Genomic DNA, 19,058 nt, shown 5'->3' on the forward strand with positions numbered 1-19,058 from the left:
GAAAACATCATCGAGATAGTTTTGAAAAACGTGCCTCTTGGCATGCCTCAACCCCTTTACAGCTTGTGCATAGTGATTTATGTGGTCCACTTCCAGTTGTTTCATTCTCTAGCTACAAGTATTTCTTAACTTTCATTGATGATTTCTCCAGACGCACTTGGGTATACTTCTTAAAACTCAAGAGTGAAGTATTTAACATGTTCTTGGCCTTTAAGGCCTTTGTTGAAAAACAATCTGGACATCAAATTCTTAAGCTAAGATTTGATAATGGCAGAGAATATGTTAACAACAAATTCATCAACTTTCGCACTAAGCATGGAATTCAAATACAACATATTGTTCCATATACTCCACAACAAAATGGTGTAGCTAAAAGGAAGAATCGCACCTTAAAGGAAATGGCTAATTGTATGCTTCAATCTAAAGGACTTGGTCTTAATTTTCGGGCAGAAGCAATTAACTGTGCAAATTACATAATAAATCGCACTCCTACTAAGGTTTCAAAGAATATCACTCCAGAAGAAGCATGGAGCTTATTAAACTAGATGTAAGTCACTTTCATGTTTTTGGAAGTGAAGCATGGGCCCATATTCCAGATAAGAAACATAAAGCTTTAGAACCTAAGAGTGAAAAATGTATTTTTGTTGGATATTCTAAAGATGTCAAAGGATATAGACTTATTCCACTTAAGTCCAAAAATGTTATCATTAGAAGAGATGTAAAGTTTGCTAAAAATATATCGGCCTACGAGCCTAGTTCGGCGGATGTGCCACCTCTCTCTATCCCTTCTACTTTTGAAAATATTTCTTCTTCAGATGATGACAGTGAGGATGACAATCCTCCCCCACCTTCTCAGGATCCTCCTTCAGCTCCTCAGCTTCCAAAATGGGTCTGTGCTACTTGAGATGCAGCATGTGCTCTTGCAGGTGATCCTACAGATCAGTGACGTACATGTTCTCAATTCGATAGAGCCTCTTCTTTACTGGCTCAAGCTTCAGCGAATTTTGATCCTGACACCTTTGCAGAAGCTTCAGGCCATTCAGATTGGGACACAGCTATGAATGAAGAATGTCATTCATTATTGGCAAATGATACATGGGATCTTGTTCTTCTTCCAAAGGGATGAAGACTTGTTAGATGCAAATGGGTTTATAGAACCAAGTTTGGACCAAATGGAAAAGTTGATAAACATAAAGCTCGTCTTGTTGCTAAGGGTTTTTCACAAGTTGAAGGCATTGACTATACTGAAACCTTCTCCCCTGTTGCCAAAATGAACTCTATCCGCCTTGTTCTTTCCCTTGTTGCCTCTTTCAAATGGGAAGTCCATCAGATGGATGTTAAATCCGCCTTTTTGCATGGGGACTTGCATGAAGAAATCTATATGGAACAACCTCCTGGCTTTATACAAACAGACTCCAACCTTGTATGTCAGCTTAAGAAATCCCTTTATGGTCTCAAGCAAGCCCCTCGGGCTTGGTATGCCAAAATGGATAGCTTTCTTTTAGATACTGGCTTTTCTAGGTGTCATTCTGACAATACTGTCTACACCAAGAAAGTGGATAAGTCTCTTATCATTCTTGTTCTTTATGTTGATGATCTTATCCTTACTGGTAGTGATCCCAACCTTATAAACCATGTGAAGTCCAGCCTTAAAAAGCAGTTTGAAATGACAGACTTAGGACACTTGCATTATTTTCTTGGTCTTCAAGTCTTGCAATCCAAGGAAGGTATTTCCCTTTCCCAGTCCAAGTATGCCTGTGATCTTCTACGCCACTTTCACATGGAAGACTGTAAGCCAGCCCCTTCTCCCTTTCAGTCTGGAGCCAAACTTTCAGTCACTTGTACTTCCCCTGAAGTTGATGCTACCTTATATCGTCAACTTGTAGGAAAACTTTTGTAGCTGACCCATACTTGTCCTGACCTTTCCTTTGCAGTTGGCCTTATTACTCGTTTTATGCAAAACCCACATGAAAGTCATTGGAAAGCAACTAAAAGAATACTTCATTATGTTCGAGGTACAGTTCAGTTTGGGACTCATTACAGTGTAGAAGCATCTCCTCTATTGGTTGGTTTCACTGATTCCGATAGGGTTGGTGACCCTGATGATCAGAAGTCTACTACAGGTTATGTCTTCACTCTTGGTTCTGGACCTATTACATCGGCTTGCAAGAAACAAAATGCCATTTCTCTTTCTTCAGCAGAAGCAGAGTATCGTGGCATCGAAGAAGCTAGTAAGGAAGCCTTGTGGCTTCGTCAGATCCTGTCAGAGTTTGGCTTTTAGCAGTAGAATCCGACTACACTTTGGTGTGATAATCAAAGTGCCATTCAACTATGCAAAGATCCAGTCCAACAACAGCGTAGCAAACACATTGAACTACACATGCACTTCATCAAAAGCTCATTCATGACCATGTTCTTGAAGTGCAATATTGTTCAACCAATGATCAAGTTGCAGACATCTTTACAAAGGCTCTCACAGAGGCGAAGTTTACTAAACTTCGATTTATGGTTGAAGTTCAAGAAGTTGTTACTAAGGGGGAATAGGCTCTAATGCCTCCTTCCTTCTCCTATTGTGTCATATTTGTACATCCTTCAATCCTATCCCAAGTTGTTCTTAAGAGGGGATGTTAGGATATTCCAATACATAGGAAATAGTTAAGTATAACTTGGTCTAGTATAGAGTTAGGTAAAGTGTGTTTCTTTACTATGTACTTTTGTAACTTACAATCCGATAGTCACGATATGTTCTAGACATGAAGTGATCCGACAGTTCATTCTCTCCTCGGTATTACCGACACTTGATCCGTGGCTTAACACCCGATTGGTCCATGATCTCTATTTAAAGAGCATGGAGGTTCATTTGTAAGGTGACCGTTCATGAGAGAATCTTATGTAAATTTTCTTTCTTTTATTAACAAATTGCCTGAAGTGGTCGCGTTGGCTCAGGCCGTGGACTGTTTCCCTCTTTGAAGGTTTTAACCACGTCAAGAATACTAGTGTATTGATCTGTGATCTATTTGTGAGCGGTGTCCTTTGGTGTTCTATCTGAGAAACTTACCCTATAAATTCCTACAAAGTTTGGGTATCTGATATATATAAAGTCTAAATGCTTCCATTGTTATAAGTTTTTGATATGGCTAACTTCATGCTTCTATAATTTTGGTTGTACTTGCTATCTAAGTTGTGCAAGTACATCATAGTAAGTAAAATTGACGTGATAAGCATGATATATGAATGACTCTAATAAGAAGGATGGAAGCCATGAAAGATTCTCCGATGTCGTAAAGAAAAAGTAGAACTCCCTAAGTTAAGAGGGAGTCTGGATGAAATCTCCCTAGGTTAAGAAGGAGCTCGAATGGAAGAAATCTCCCTAGGATAAGAGGATGGTTGAGAATATTCCTTGTATAGGAATGATTAGATCCTCTCTGTTTAAGAGGGAGTGACAGATATGATTCTCTGCTTCATGTGTCATGCACTAGACTAGGACTAACAGTCGTAAGTTTTAGTGAAGGCCATGAGTAGGAGAAGGAAATTGGAGAATGCATTTTGAGGTGTTGTTGAAAGAAGGAAAGCAAGATCCGATTGAAGAATATGTTGCTACATATGAAGTAGGAAGGAAAGTGTATGATTGAGGAATCATTTGTCAAAGATTTGGTTGATAGTCCTACTATGAAAAGTTGAGAAGAAACATCAAATTGTCAGGAAGACCCCGGAGGTTTGTATTTGATTATGTACATGTGAAAGTATATAATTGATTAGGGTTGTGTTTGTACAAGTAAATCTCTCGAAGTTTTTGATAGCATGCTAGTTACCAATCAGTTTGATAGGGAGAGATTTGTTGTCCTTGATCTGTTGGATCAAGGGGTGATGAGGCTTTGTGAAAGAAGCATTGCCTGGGAGGACATCTAATCGACACTTTGTGTTGATGTCTAGGTCCCAAAGTTGGAAAGGTGGCGTTGGTCATTGAGCTCTGACATGCACCTGGATTCTTGGGTTGATGGTTAGCTAGTAAGCTTGATGGTACCTAGATAGGCTGAAAGCTTGAGTCCATCTTAGTCCCACCCGGATAGATTTCCCTGGTCAAGAATCTATCCCATGGCATTGTGGTGCCTAAATTGTTGAGAGACCAATGGATATACTTCTCTAGTCAGGAATCTAGCCCGTGGCATTGCAGTGCCTAAATTGTTGAGAGACCAATGGATAGATTTCCATGGTCAGGAATCTAGTTTGTGGCATTGCGGTGCCTAAATTGTTGAGAGACCAATGGATAGATTGCCCTGGTCAGGAATCTAGTCCATGGCATTGCGATGCCTAAACTTCTTCATAGATGATGTGGTTTGAGATCTTCCATGTACCTCTTTGGTAATATGTAAATATGAATACCTCCCTAGTTAAGAGGGAGTGTTGGAAAATGTAACTAGGTTTGGTTTTCATTATTGTACTTGAGTCAAATGTAATATATTTTGTCAAAAGAAAAGCAAAAATAATTTTATTATTATTTTATTTGACTTGTGTTAAAGCATGGGTTTCATGCTTGGGTCAAATGTATAGGTCAAGCCTCCATTGAAGGCCTTACGTTACTGTCAAAATTAATTTGAGAAGACTCCTCCATCCATTGAAGTCTCCTTGCTAAAAGAAACCTCTTCAAGTCGGCCTCAAAAATATACATCAACATGTTGGCTCAAATTCAGTGAGACAACTCTTCATACTTTCATGTCGGCTCATTAAAGATTGAAAAACAACTATATATAGCAGTGTGACCTTCGCTAAAAAACACATAATAGAAACCCGTAAATCTTAGAGACATTTGGGGATTTCAGAGGATCCTTTTCGGTGATCACAAAAGGTATTTTAGGAAAAAGTTTCGCTGCATTTGCAAGGGCTCAGATAGTGTACAAGGATCACAGTTTGATGCTCCATCAAGTTCAGGGTTACCCCAGTTTGGAGCTTCTACATTGCATTGATGTATCTCTGTGTTGTCACATTGCTACTACAGTGAATGTCATGATGTTATCACAGTGATGAAGTCTTTGTTCTCCAATGTTTCGGTGCTATTACAGTGATACTAGTTCAATGCCACGGCAAGGATCTAAGTATGAAGAAGATTGACTGCTACAGGAGCTATTGAACTAAAGAATGACAAGGTTGACTTAATGGATGGAGGAAGTCTCGAGTCTAGATTGTAAGGGTCTTGGTTGTCTCATCTTGAATCTATTGAAGGAAGAATTTTGACCGGGTTTTCCCCAAAGAGTGGGGTTTTTCCTTGGCATTGTGCCTACATCTTGTGTCCTCTTCTATTTGTTGTTTGGCATTAGTCTTGATGATAAGAAAAGACAAATTGAAAGATATAATAATAATAATGTAAACATCACAAGATAATGTCATAATAAGGAAAATCGTTTAACTACTATCTCTATGGATTTTCCAACAACAAGCACTTTACTTTGAGCAATCTACTCTTCACATGCAAGCATTTCAATTTCTAACAAACTTTAATTTTGTTTACTAATTCATTTCCATTTAGTGTAACAAACTGTTTCATGTATACTTGAATTCATGCTTCATATCTAAATGCTACGTTGTTATCTTGACTATTGGAGCATTCTATTGTCTACCTGAAACAACTTTGTTTCTCAAGCAAATTGTTTGCATCACTCTAATTTACTTACAAGCTAATCTCCATTTGAAAATTATATTTCCAATATATTGTTGAGCACCATTTCCTTACTTTGAAGCATTGCAAATTTAATATTTATTTGGGAAAACTCACTTGCATTTCATTTAAGCATTTTAAATTAGCTTGCATTTCTAATTTACCTCCAAGCATAAGCTTGGTTGATAAACATTATAAGGAAAAGACCTTCTTGGAAAATTCTTCCAACTGGTACGAAGTAAGGTAAAGAGTGCGTGACCCTGCAGTTATGGAGTTGGATTGTCCCCTTGTAGGGACGAAGGGACATGCTGGCTTGTAAGACTGAGGGGAAGGATATCATTAACGACAACATTGTATCCTCAACCCCTGTTTCTTACAGTCACCCGAATTTTTACCCTTTAGCAACAATTCAAAAGGAATATCCCTCACTTAGATTACGCATCTAGCTTAAAATTAACCATGATAATTGCATCTAACCTTACTTAAGTGCATTTCATATTAACACACTTTACTCAAGAAAAATTTTAGGGGCTAATATTCACCCATGGGCTAATTTTCTATACTTTTTCCAAAAAAAAGATTCGCTAATTTGTATTTTTTTGTAAAAATGATTCGCCCAAATTTTATAGAATGAAATTATTTTACCCTAAAAATCGCCAAAAATTTATATATAGATTATATGAAAAATATTATAAATTTGAATATTTTTACAAAATATCTCCAAACATTTTATAGATTTCATATTATGGACTAGTGGGATTCGCCAAGGTTTCTAAACTTTAAGATAATTTTTCATCCCTAAAATTTTCCTTGACTTTACTTTTCAAGCTATTTTACTTGCAAATTATTTATATACTTGTCACGATGAAAGGTTTTGAATTGATTATCTCACTTGGGCAAGCACCATATTGTTCATTTTGCAAAGTGAAGCTTTAGCTTGTTTCATATTGCAAGTTATTTTATTTGCCTCCTTACATGCTCGAGCATTGTGAATGATTATATTTTGAAAGCATTTGTTTGGAGGCAATTTTAAATCTTGCTAACATCTTCTTGATTGACAGGGTTACTTTTGTTTCACTTTGAAACATTTCATTTTAGAGCAAGTGTTATTTATTTTAAAGCAATATTGAAGGCACTGGTCTTATATGCTCATCTTTGATTTATGTGTTGATGGTTATTAAAATATATTTCATTTCATATTGCTCATCTTATTTGCTCATAATCTCAAATAATCCAAATTAACCTTGACATCTCCTAGAAACCTTACATCACCTTTTTAACTTAGCTTTTCATTTAGGGACCACTCCCCTTAGCTTGCCTAGGAGAAAGATTAAACAGATAGAGTTGGGAATAGATGACAGCCGCATCTCCTAGTTTTTCCACCAACCACACCTTGTGGGGTTAAGGGCTTTTCTCACTAACTTAGGTGTGTGTGACAAGCGGCAACAACAGGACATCAACGACAACAATGACATCTCAACACATTGTGTTGTGATCTAATGGAGAGATAGAGCTTATAAGTCAAGGCCTTGCTATTTTGACGATGTTGGTTATGATGATGAAAAATCATCATTGATGCTTATCAATTTGAATCCTTTCTTATATGAATATTTCAACTTGAGACTATCATGTTGTGTCATTATGAATACCTCCCTAGTTAAGAGGTAGTGTTGAAAATGTAACTAGTGTCAGTCTTCATAATGTAGTTCAAATGTACTACTGATATTTTAATATATTCATCATTATTATTTTAGTCAAAGCATGTTCTTCATGCTTATAGTGTCAATTGAGTCAAAAAGAATTCATTGAGTCAAAGAAGAATGTATTTGAGTCAACTCCTATTTGGACCTTTTGTAAGAAAAGAAAAGAAATTTTATTTTTGAATCAAAGCGTCATCACAAGACCAAGTCGGCCCTCCTTAGACAAGTCGGCGCTTGGGGCAGCTATTTCACCCTGCTAGACATGTATATATAAAAGTCAACTCAACCACTTGAGGAACCAATTCATCCAACGATCATCATCATCAATTTTTGTGCCAAACAAGAAGAAGAAGACAGTCGAAGTCAAAGGAAAGTGAGGAAAGTCAAAGGGGGAAAGAAGACAAATTTTTTGCCCTTGTTCCTATCACACATGCGAATTTTTCTGAGGTACTGCAAGCCCGAAATTTTAGCGGCTGAAATTTTAGCGGTTAACCAGATTTTAGAGATTTTACTAGCGTTGACTTTTGTTGACTTTGACTTGTTGGAGGTAACCTGGAGGAGGGCTGATTTGGATTCTTTGTGGCAATCTTGGTTTTGGCTTGGGTCTTGGATATCTCATTTTGAACTGATTCTTTAAGATAAGGATTTTGGGTTTCCCCCTTGTGGGGTTTTTCCCTGGCTTGGAGCCTAATTTCTACAGTTCTTTGTCTCTTTGTGATCCTTTTGTTTTGAACATTTGTATAATTGCTTGATGAAGAGAACATAATAAGTAATAAGAAAGCAGATAACATTCACAAGCAATTATCATGAAAGAGGTCTTGAAGAATGTAACTAGTTTCGGTCTTCATAATTTGTACCATTATGTATTTTTATGTAAAAAGCAAAAGAAAAGAAAAAGAAAAATTATTATTATTTTTCTAGATAAGCATGTTCTTCATGCTTCTAGGTTTTTGAGTCAAAGAGTCAAAGTCCTATTTGGACCCATTGTAAAATAAAAAGAAAAAAAAATTTAAATCTAAACTTTGGGACAGAAACCCCTCTAGATGCCAAGTCAACCTACATGTCAAGTCGGTCTTGCCCCAATCGACATGTCTATTCGCACTCGTTTGAATTGTATAAATAGAGGATAGATGGAGCTCATTTGGACACACACTTGGATGGATTTTGGTCTGAAATATCGCAAAGAAGGGCAGATAAGAAGTGGAGGATGAAGTCTGGAAGAAAGGATTTCTTCTTGGAGCTAGCATTTGTGGAAGATCTGTCTTGGTTTGACTCTTGTTATTGGTCTCTTGCTGATGAATTTGCTAGAAGGAAGGAAGTTTTAACATGGCATCTAAAGGCGGAAATTTTTGTGGTTATGGGTCTTGGAAATCTCATTTAAGCTAATTTTATAAGAAGAGAATTTTCTGGGTTTTCCCCTTGGAGGGGTTTTCCCTGGCTTGGAGCCTATATCTTGTGTTCTATTGTCTTTTGTGATCTTTATGTTTTATGGTAATTGCTTGATGAAGAAGAAAACATAATAATAATAATGTTGACAAACTCACAAGTAATTATCATGTAATGGAAATCTAAGATAAAATTGAAAAACCTTCTGATTTCCAACATGGTATTAGAGCTAACGCTGGAGGATAAGGTTTTGAAGATCACTTTCTGTTGGCACTGCAATACCCCTAGCATTATCTGCGAAAGAGGGTTAGTAAGTCGATTCTGGGCTCGATCTGTAAATCTCAATTTACAGTGGCGATGCAATTAAAGATCTTATATCATAGCTCGCTCTATGATTTGTATTGTGGCTCGTTAACCTATTTGATTGACTCGCACTCTTTTGAATGCTCGCTCGTGACAAGAAATTCGCATTACAATGAAACTCAGATAGATTTGTTTATTAGTAGTGCATATTAGAGGCTCGCATTATAGTAATAGGCGCAGATCTTATAGCCTGTGGCTTGCTTCCTTCTAGTGGATCGGATCCTACTTTCCATGGCTCAATATTTCAATGAATCAATAAATCTTCATTGTAGCTAAATCGCATCGTTCATTGGCATTACAAGGGCATACGCAACAGTATAACTTGATTCTGACATCACTCATATGACTTGCACAATAGTCCTGTATTCTATAGTGGTTGTTGCATAACTCTCTTCTATGGATCAGATAAAATTACAATACTTGTGTAACTACTCTATTGTGTTTGTAATAGCTCACTTACATTATAATCTGTTGGCCCATATACTCAGTGATTCGTATAGGTGCCGCGGAAGTATCCGTATAATGAGATGTCATAGAGAACTTATAATATGGCTCGATAACTTTCCTTCGTATCCATGGCATAACTTCGCCTCCGACTTGCTTTTTAAAGATCAATCACATCACATTTCAGTGGCTTATATTATAACTAGTTTTGAATGGCTCGTTGATGTTTCACTGTGATTTATATAATGGCCCACATAGTTCGATGGCTCGCATAATAATAATATATATGGTTTAGTGGCTCTAGGTTTTATGTCACACCATCACTTTACAGTGAAGTTGCTCACAACAAAAGCATGGAATAGTCAACGGAGATTCGTGACAAGGAAATCATACGCTATATCTATGACCCGATAGAACATTAATTCGATACAATAGCTCAATCATCGTGGCTTCACCGGCACTGTATGGCATGTAGCGTGTAAATGGCTCTTTCTTACAAAATATGGTTTGGCAGTGATATTTATAACCATTGTGTAAAAGTTGATGTAAAAATGGTCTTGAAGTTCCTTGAAAGATTGATGCTCGTAACTACAATGGCAATGTAGCATTCATTGTTCTAAGACTAGAATATATTTCTATATTAAATAGTGATTACATTCAGAATGATGACATTAAGAGCATCAATGACGTTGAAGTAATTGGCCACAATAGCTAGAAGAACACTTTTTGGCTACAATAATATTTATGTTGAAAAGTCTACAAAAGTCATATATGACCTTGACTCACAGTGCAAAAATATATATGGTTTCACTTGATTAGTCTTGACACTTGATTGTTGCAAGAAAGAAGTTTGAATCACCATGCTATGACAAAAAGGAGGGACCCAACCTATGAACTTGGGAACCTCATGAAGAGACAAGGACGTGTGGCTTGAAGAACAAAAGAATGGAGCACCTTTGTTGAAGATTGAGTGGCCCTTAACAATTAAAAAGGAATTGTATCCTTGCAAAAGAAGAAGACATGATAAGAGCATAATTTGCATGGTAAAATCTAGGGTTTGTAGATCTTACAAGGTTTTAGGTATCAAAGGTTCATAAACCCTAGATGTGGATTTGGATTAGAAAACCCTAGAAAAAAAGTGAAAAAAAAACCAACCCTTCTTTTGATTGTTCCCTCTATAGAAACCCTAGCAATTGAAATAAATCATCTAGGGTTTGCAAATATATATCTTGCAAGGACAATCTAGGGTATATGGTAAAACCCTAGCAAGGGTTGTATTGGATAAAACCTAAGACTTGAAATTCGGATCCCTAGGGCTGATGTTTACGCTAAAAGTAAAAACACTATCAAGGGTTAGATCAAGAAATTGAGGGTTTGTATTTAAGAACCCTAAAAGTACACCCTCTGAGAAAATCCATGGAAACCCTAGATTCACAAATTTGTCATCATGCTCGTCTTTGTATATTTTGCTTGGTTGTACTTGTTGGTGAATATTGTAGGTACATAAGAAAGGAAGCAAGATGAAAAGGATGGCAAAGCAAAGCAACTCTTGTGATTGTTAATGACTTATTGAAAATGATGAGCATGATGGAAAGAGGGAACTGTAAGGACTGAAGGAATTGATGCTAGCAAGTTCATTGATGATTACAAGAGTAAGCATGCAACATTGCATTGTCTAAAAGAGTCTTTGTTGTTATGAAGCATGGCATCATAGAAGAATGCATATGATAGTAGAAGACTTCAAATCTACATGATTAAATTTCTTTGGAAATAGTCATCTAGCTTACCTGAATAACAAGATTTGGATCATCTTGCATATCATTGTTCATTCAAGTATTTTATAAATGTTAGAGGTAGTCATTTTGCAAAAAGGATCACCAGGATCCTCCAATGAACACCATCATTTAGGAAAGGTTCTTGGAAGAAGCATTACGACATGACGGAGTATATTCCATCTGGAAGGAGGAAGGCATGCAGATGATCATGTTACAGTTCGAAAGACATAATTGAAGTCTTTCTAAGGATAGAAGTAAGCTCATTCAAGGGAAAGATGACTAGATAGCCATGTATAAGAAAGAAAGAAGGTAGAATTCATATCTATAAGAAGTTTGCAAAAAGAGTTGGTTATAAGAGCATAAGAAGTCTTCCATATACTTGGAAGAATGAGTTTGATATGCTTTAGATCAAGACTCTGTCACAAAATAGCATGGCAAACATGATAATGTTGATCAACATCAAGTATAGTCTCTGAAAGAAAGAAAGGGAGTTAACAATGACAACTCCAAGGAAGATATTACAGCTTGGTAATCAAGCTTGATCCATGGGCACTCTGATGACTATATGCAGAAAGATTCATATGAAGATGAATCATGCAAAAGGATGTTGATCTCGAAGAACTCAAGTAAGTTGATGCTTTCATGAGAAGGGCCATCATGACAAGGTAAGTCTGATATTTAACATTTTGATATTGGTTATTTGGTTAACATATTGTTTTGCTACCTAGTAAGATATTGCAGGAATGAATGATGATAGTTGAGGCAAGTTCAATTGTGGGTGATAAACTCAATTCAACGAACATATGAATTGAGTATATTGTTTTGGCAATTAAAGGTGTTCACATTATCACCATGGGATTGAAAGGTAGCACTGAAAGAACACAACCTGATGTTCATCAACAAAGATCACTTTCATGAGGGAGTTATTTAATTAAGAGACTTACAGTGGCCGACGGTAGGCGATTTGCCATTTTCCTTACTTAAAAATGACTTTAATTAGTCATTTAATTAAGGAAAAATAATTAAATGGAGAAGAAGAGCCAAAAGTGACTTAAGTGAAATAAAATAAAATTAAAAGGTCACTTGATAAAGTCAATGGAGGAGCTTCTAGAATAATAATAAAATAAGATGCTTCTAGAGACTTGGAGATCTATCCATGAGATCTATAAAAAAGGAGGAGAAGATCATTTGGAAACATCTTGGATTTGTATATTGTTTTTGTATGATAAGTTGAGAACCCGGTTCTCTACTCCAGCAGTAGCCCCAAAACGGAAACCCTCGAGTGATTTAGTGAGAGTGGGCAAGCACCCATCTCTTCACTTGGTGAATCCATTCAAGGTTCACAGGTTGCAATTTATTGGTTTTCAGTTTGTTTTGGAGGCTGATTTGCGGCATTGTTGTAGATCTATTTGAGGCCAGATTATCTCAGTTGTATGGGTTGTATGTGCATGTAAAACCCCAGTTATCTAATATAATAAAGCTGAGAGTTTTCTTATTCATTGTGTTGTGGGATTGTAGTGCTCTATTTGTTTTTTTCTACATGACAATCTTTGGTTTGTGAATGAAAATTTTTATGTGAAGTGCTTGTTCCAAATTTTCTTCATTTGGGACATTACAAAGGACATACAGAGAAACCCGACCTATTCTAGCAAAAACTAAGATTTGCGTCATCATAAAGGCATTTCCACTTGGTTATATACTACTACATATTGAATGAAGAATTGATTTCAACTTACAAAGAGCACAAAATAATTTATCCAAAAATATTAATACAAAACATCCATGTGTACATTGCCTATGATCTGATGATAAATTACAGATGATATTTCTCATTCTACTATATGGTACATGTATTGGTGCACAATGGCCATCTCTATTTTGTCAATATTAAAAAGAAAAACCTTTGCAAGAAAAATAGAACACTTCAAACACATCCAAGTTGGAGGTTGACTAATCTCATTAACTTTGGTTCTCATAGATCACCTTTCAGTTGAAGAATTTTAGTTTTATATCATCCATGTGATAAGTGTCATAAATGGAGACAAAATGGAGATGGCCATCTCCATTTCGTTTCTATTTATGACACTTATCACATGGATGATAAAAGTGTCATTCATGTGAACATACTAAAGCCTCTTCCCTAGTTCTGCTATATGCACTTTAGCTATGACCTACTTCCACATGGTTTCATAGACCTCTAAACTCCGCTAACAGACCACTTGCAAGCAAATATGAGAAAAAGACACAAAAATGATCCAACTAAATACACAAGTCAACATCAGTTCATGCTCCTCAGAATACCTGAACTTCGGAATCGCAAGATCTCTGGAGCTGATTTTATCTCCACGCTCTGAAGTTCCAATAGAATAATCGTAGCCACCCTACAGAGATTCAAAGAATTCAACACTGGAACTAAAAATGCAGGACCTTTTGAAGATGCACAAAAGTTGCAAAGCATGTTAGTGGAAACTGTCCTACCCCACCACCCCCCAGCAAAATCCATAGAAAATGTTCTATACCTGATAAGGAGATTCTTTGAACACACAACTAATATTACTAGCGTAGCGCACATTGTAACCCCAATAAAGCCCCATACTTTTGCTTGGCTCTGAACGGTCCACTGCTTGCCGTAGACAATCTGTGGACAATACACAAGAATTATTTCCTGTAAAAGCAGCTAATTTGTGGAAAAACAAATCTGCACTCTTCTCAAATTCAAACTCAACGCTGTAAGAGAATTTGTAAAGCATGTTGATTTTGTTCAACTAAAGCAACATTCAGCCTAAGTAACGAATTTGTCATTAGCAGTTTCGCAGGCCATTGCAGAATAGCATATCATTTGATAACAGAAAAAGAAATAAGAATCTAATATTTTTTATTAGTTGTTAAATCTGTGGACCCATGCAATACTATCAGATGCACTCCTGTATTCTGTAGGAGACAATACCATTATAATAGTTATGTGAACCCATCACGAATAGCCAGAAACTACCAGGAATATCGACAATGCAATGAAAAGAATAATATTCATGCTTCGTATACAAAAATTCTAGAATGAAAACAGAGAAGTAATAGTTTATATGGAATCCTTGAAATCACTTTCAACCAAGCATTGCATGCCAGAGACTTTCAAAGAGATTTCAGCAAAAATAATAACTATATACATCTAGTGGGGAAACTTGTGTTCAAATAAGCAATTAACATTAACATATATATGGCAAGTCAATAAGATAGACATTGCAAAACTAAATGTCTTCTGTAAAGTAGAAAACATGCAAAACTCATCAACTCAAACAAGGAAACCAAAAGAAAACAATAAAATGGAAGTCGCAAACTGAAACAAAAAAATTCTTGTCCAAATTCACCAACCATTTGTCATTAAATTTGTTCACACCAGATTTGACTTTACAAACCTTAGTGTTAATCTATAATACATATTCATGGACATCATTCAAGGTGAGCTCAATGTTACAAAGTTCAGCATTTGGCATCAACAGTTCACGAATACAATAAGGAGTGGATTGCTTACATAGTCCACCGATGCACCATGAACAATTAGGCGAGTGCCTTTTGGACTTGGTACATGGTTGCGTCTCTTTATTATTCAAGGACAGGTGGTTGCAGAGAGTTCGGATAGGTTGTTTTTATATAGGTACATGCAGAGGACACATCATGAATACAGGTGGACAGGTGATGCAATGGCAACAGGTGCCCCATACATATAGATACAGTGCAACATTCGGAGTGAGTATGGGAGGTTGAAGAACCTTAAGGGGTGTGATTGGGGTGAGTTTGCAGTGTCATCTTTTGCATGATTTAATCACAGTTTTGGAAACCCTTTGGGAAGAGATGCACATGATTTTGTTTTTAGGCAAATCTAAGAAGTCATTTTTTGCAATTTCTATTTTTATCCACTGCATATTTTTAGCAATTTTAGGGGAGGGGTCTGATTGTCAATCTGATTTCATATTTGAAGACTAAGTAGGAGGATTTACCTATGGTGTGAGTTTCCTTAGAATCCAAAGATGTGTTATTTTTAACAGTGCTATTTTTAGCTGTGAAAATTTCAAACTGGAATCCTATTGCAGCAGCTGGTATTATTTTGCCTAATTGTTAATTAATTTATAAATTTATCCGCTATGGCAAATATCGAAATAAACACACTGCAACCTTCACAAATAAAATACTGTGGAAAAATAAAACACTGGAAGCTGAGAAATGCTAGGACACACACATAAAATTAACACAATTGTTTTTGGACGAAAGTCCCCGGAAAAAACCCAACTTGGGAAAACCGGTGCAGCAACTGAGGGTTTTATTATTATGTAGCAGTGATAAAGTTTGAGTACAATTAGATGTCGAAATCTGGCAATCCTATAGAGAAAAATACTGGCAAAAATCTAGTGAAGAATTTCCTCACCCCACAAGTAATCCCCGACACAACTTGCCTTCGGAAACTCGGCCCTTTGACACTCTGCGTCAACCTCTGCGCAGCCTACTTGACGTCAAGCCTTTGACTGGTATCTGATGAAGTCGTTCTGCCCTCTACTGGCTGAAAAGATGCTTCTCCGGCACTCTGGCACTCCTTCCCGACCTCTAGAACTGAAGACGTCAATCCCTCTCAGCAAATTGAACTTGCCTCTAGAAGTTGTTGTGTTGCCCCTGAGTCAACTTCTTTGTGGCTCTTCTGCCTCTCTGCAAATGCACTCATTGGATTTGGAATACTTCCTCAAGCCTCACTATCTCTGCCCCACTCACTGCTTTGATCTTTGGCTTTCTCTGGCAACTGACCGTTGCTACTCTGCAAATCAATCTGCCAAGAAATCAAACTTCTGGTGCTCTCGGATGTATTCTCCATGACCACATCGATCTCTTCTAATAATCCTTTGTTGGAGCACTAATGACCAAGATTAAAACTTAATCAATGGCTAGGGTCATCTTTGGATCGATCCGTGTGAGTTTTTAGATGATTCTAGCCTTCACTTAATTAATACTAATTAATCAACCATATTCCTTAAGTTTAGACTTAGGAAATATTTAAAAGTTGGTTAATAATCTAATTAAGTCATTTCTATGCGGAACTTCCAGAAACGATTTATGGGTTTTGGAGATCTCATGTATTCTAGCCTCTCCACCAAATTTCGTGGCTAGAACACATCCGATGCTACAAAAACTAACACTCCATCTTAGCGAGGATTGTGTTCTAGTGTTGCACATCTTGCCACAACACCCTCTCTCTGCATCGTTTCCTGTCACATTGTTGATGTCTGGCTGCGGCTACCCACCAACCACTGCGCAACTCAGATATACATTGCATCTGTGTTGTTGATGACCCTGCTGAACTGCTGCCAACACTGCATCTGCACTGCAACTCTCTCTCATCCGTTGTTGCTGCAACTGTAACATCTACAACTCAAAAGCATCCAAAATATTGAATCAATTGCGTTTAGTATGATGCATCTGTCTCCCAAGTCTCTAGCTACTGCTAGCATCTGCAGTGTCACTAAAGAATCTACGTGTTGATTTGGGGTAGCATCGGATGTTCTCTAGCCACGAAAATTGGTGGAGAGGCTAAAGCACATGAGATCTGTAATACTCAAAAATGATTTGGGCAGATTCTAAACAGTTTGGGAGATATTAAAATAATTAATATTTTTAATGGAGCCCTAAGTCTAAAGTTAGGGAAAATAAAATATTAATGTAAATTAATATAAAATTGTGTTAGAAGGGTCCAAAAGTCATGGATCAAGCCAGATCTAAACTTAGCCGTTGATTAGGAACTTAATCTCAGTCATTGAATTGTCAACGAAAAAAGTATAAGAGGAGACTTGAGGATCACTTGGAGAATACACTGAATTGATCAAGAATTCGATTTTTTGGGGCAGGGTTTGCTGAAGAAATTGAAGGAGTGATCAAAGTTGCAGCCGAGGGGCAGTGAATACAGAAGCAGAGATGCAGAGATGGTACCGAGAGGATCAGCGCAGAAGTCGAGAGAGGGACGCAGAGCCAACCAGAGGTTCATGCAGAGCCAACCAGGACTCACGCAAAGCCAGCCAGGAGTTGCGCAGTACCTTAGAGAGTCAGCGTGGGTGATGCAAAGGCTCTAAGGGCCTACGCAATGCCTCCAGAGGCTGACGCAAGGCGAGCTAGGGTGACGCTGGGCAGACGCTTGGCCAAAAATGGCTGACGCAGTCCCTAGAGGCTGACGTTGGGGTTTTCATGGGGCAAATTGGAGGTGCAGATTGGAGCTGGGAGCTGTCGGAGTGTTTATCCGGGGTTTCAACCAAAATATCTATCTCCAAAGGAGAGGTACTACTGCCGAGATTATTCTCTGTTGGGTGAGCCGGTTTTGGCACCCAGATTGTATTCTGAAACTGCCTAATAATTAAAACCCTCAGATAATTGCACTGGTTTTCCCGCATTGGGTTTTTCCGCAGACATTGGTCCAAAAACAACAGTGTCACTTGTGTGGTTGTTTTGTTTCCTCCAGTTGATGATCTGTAATGTGTTGAGCATGTACTTGTATTTATTTTCAGTATTTACATGGTAAATAACGTGTTAATTAATCAGAACAAGTAGGCAGAAATAAATCAGAAAAGTACATGAAGGGTTTCTAACAGTTAGACTTAGAAATTCCAACATTGCATTGTTGCCAACTCTCCACTGAACCACTTGCCCTGCTGTCAATACTGCACTGCGCTCCTCAGCGTCCGACTGCTACTAGTCTGCAACTGTCACTCTGGTACTAACTACATCAACTACCACTAATCCATCATGCTACTGAATACTGTGGGCCCTCGTAGCCAGGTAATGATCCATGACGTGGACTCCTCAAGGACCTTGCCCAATCTCTGTAACTCTTTGGGGCTACAGCACCAAATCTCCCCACCTCACTCTTGGAGGTATATCTGCAAACATCGCGAAGTCTTCCTCAAACCTGGAGGAAAGTGATCCGAATTGGATCAATATATTGTTTGTCATCCATCTCGATGCATTTGGAGTGGAAAAATTGGAGGAATCAACTCACGGGACCGTTTTTCCAGGCAAAACCCAATTTGGCAAAACAGGGTCTGAAACCTTTCGAGAGCATTTTGAGGCATCAAACAATGTTTTTGGGGGTAAAACTTTGTCGCTTAAGCATAGCACTTTTTCATGCTATTCTACACACAGAGAGTTTTCCAACGGCGCAAGAATCGCATCAATCAAGTCCGTATGCAAAAGTTATGCCACTCAAAAGTTGACTTTCCTATTTTCACACCTATAGTTCGGGAGGATGTCGCGTCAGCCCCCATTATTCATGGAAAAGGGGCTAGCCACATGTTTGTGATGTAAAAGACTCTAGAAGAGTTTATTTTGTAACTCTAGTTAAGAGTTGATGTAGTCAAACTTAACCACTAGTAGGCTATCAAGCTGTGTTATAACCGGGCCACTAGGAGGAAGAGGCATTCCATTCTTTCGAGAGCATTTTGTTCCATAGTTGAGCAAAGATAGCCAGGAGAGATAGGAGGTAGAGCACACAGAGAGGATCTATGCACTGTAGCAACCCACAAACCACAGGCATTACTTCTTTGTATCTGCAGCCATATTTCCAGACAGAGAAAGAGAGCGAAGCAGCCTCACCTTCTAGCTAGGTTTTCTCTCGAAAGGGTTTTCCAGAGAACATATCTTGTGTATTATGTGTGTGTGAGCTTATTTTGTCATTCTCTGCTTTTCTGCTTGATTCACTTTTACATGCAT

At 37.7% G+C, this 19,058-nt stretch overlaps 1 protein-coding gene across 1 annotated transcript in view; it reads right to left on the bottom strand.

The window, feature by feature from the left end:
• The window catches only part of LOC149169009 (methyltransferase C9orf114 protein), a 253,903-nt gene that overhangs the window by 61,094 nt on the left and 173,751 nt on the right, over positions 1-19,058 (bottom strand). The window contains exons 7-8 of the mRNA XM_089428512.1: positions 13,841-13,959; positions 13,623-13,702 (exon numbers count right to left, since the gene is read on the bottom strand). Coding sequence (XP_089284638.1) covers positions 13,623-13,702; positions 13,841-13,959 — 199 coding nt within the window. The remainder of the gene's footprint in view (positions 1-13,622; positions 13,703-13,840; positions 13,960-19,058) is intronic.

Source organism: Pinus tabuliformis, chromosome 4_2 (assembly GCF_031772625.1).
Source record: "Pinus tabuliformis cultivar Carrire ecotype Pingquan chromosome 4_2, CPIR1, whole genome shotgun sequence".
Lineage (NCBI taxonomy): Eukaryota > Viridiplantae > Streptophyta > Pinopsida > Pinales > Pinaceae > Pinus > Pinus tabuliformis.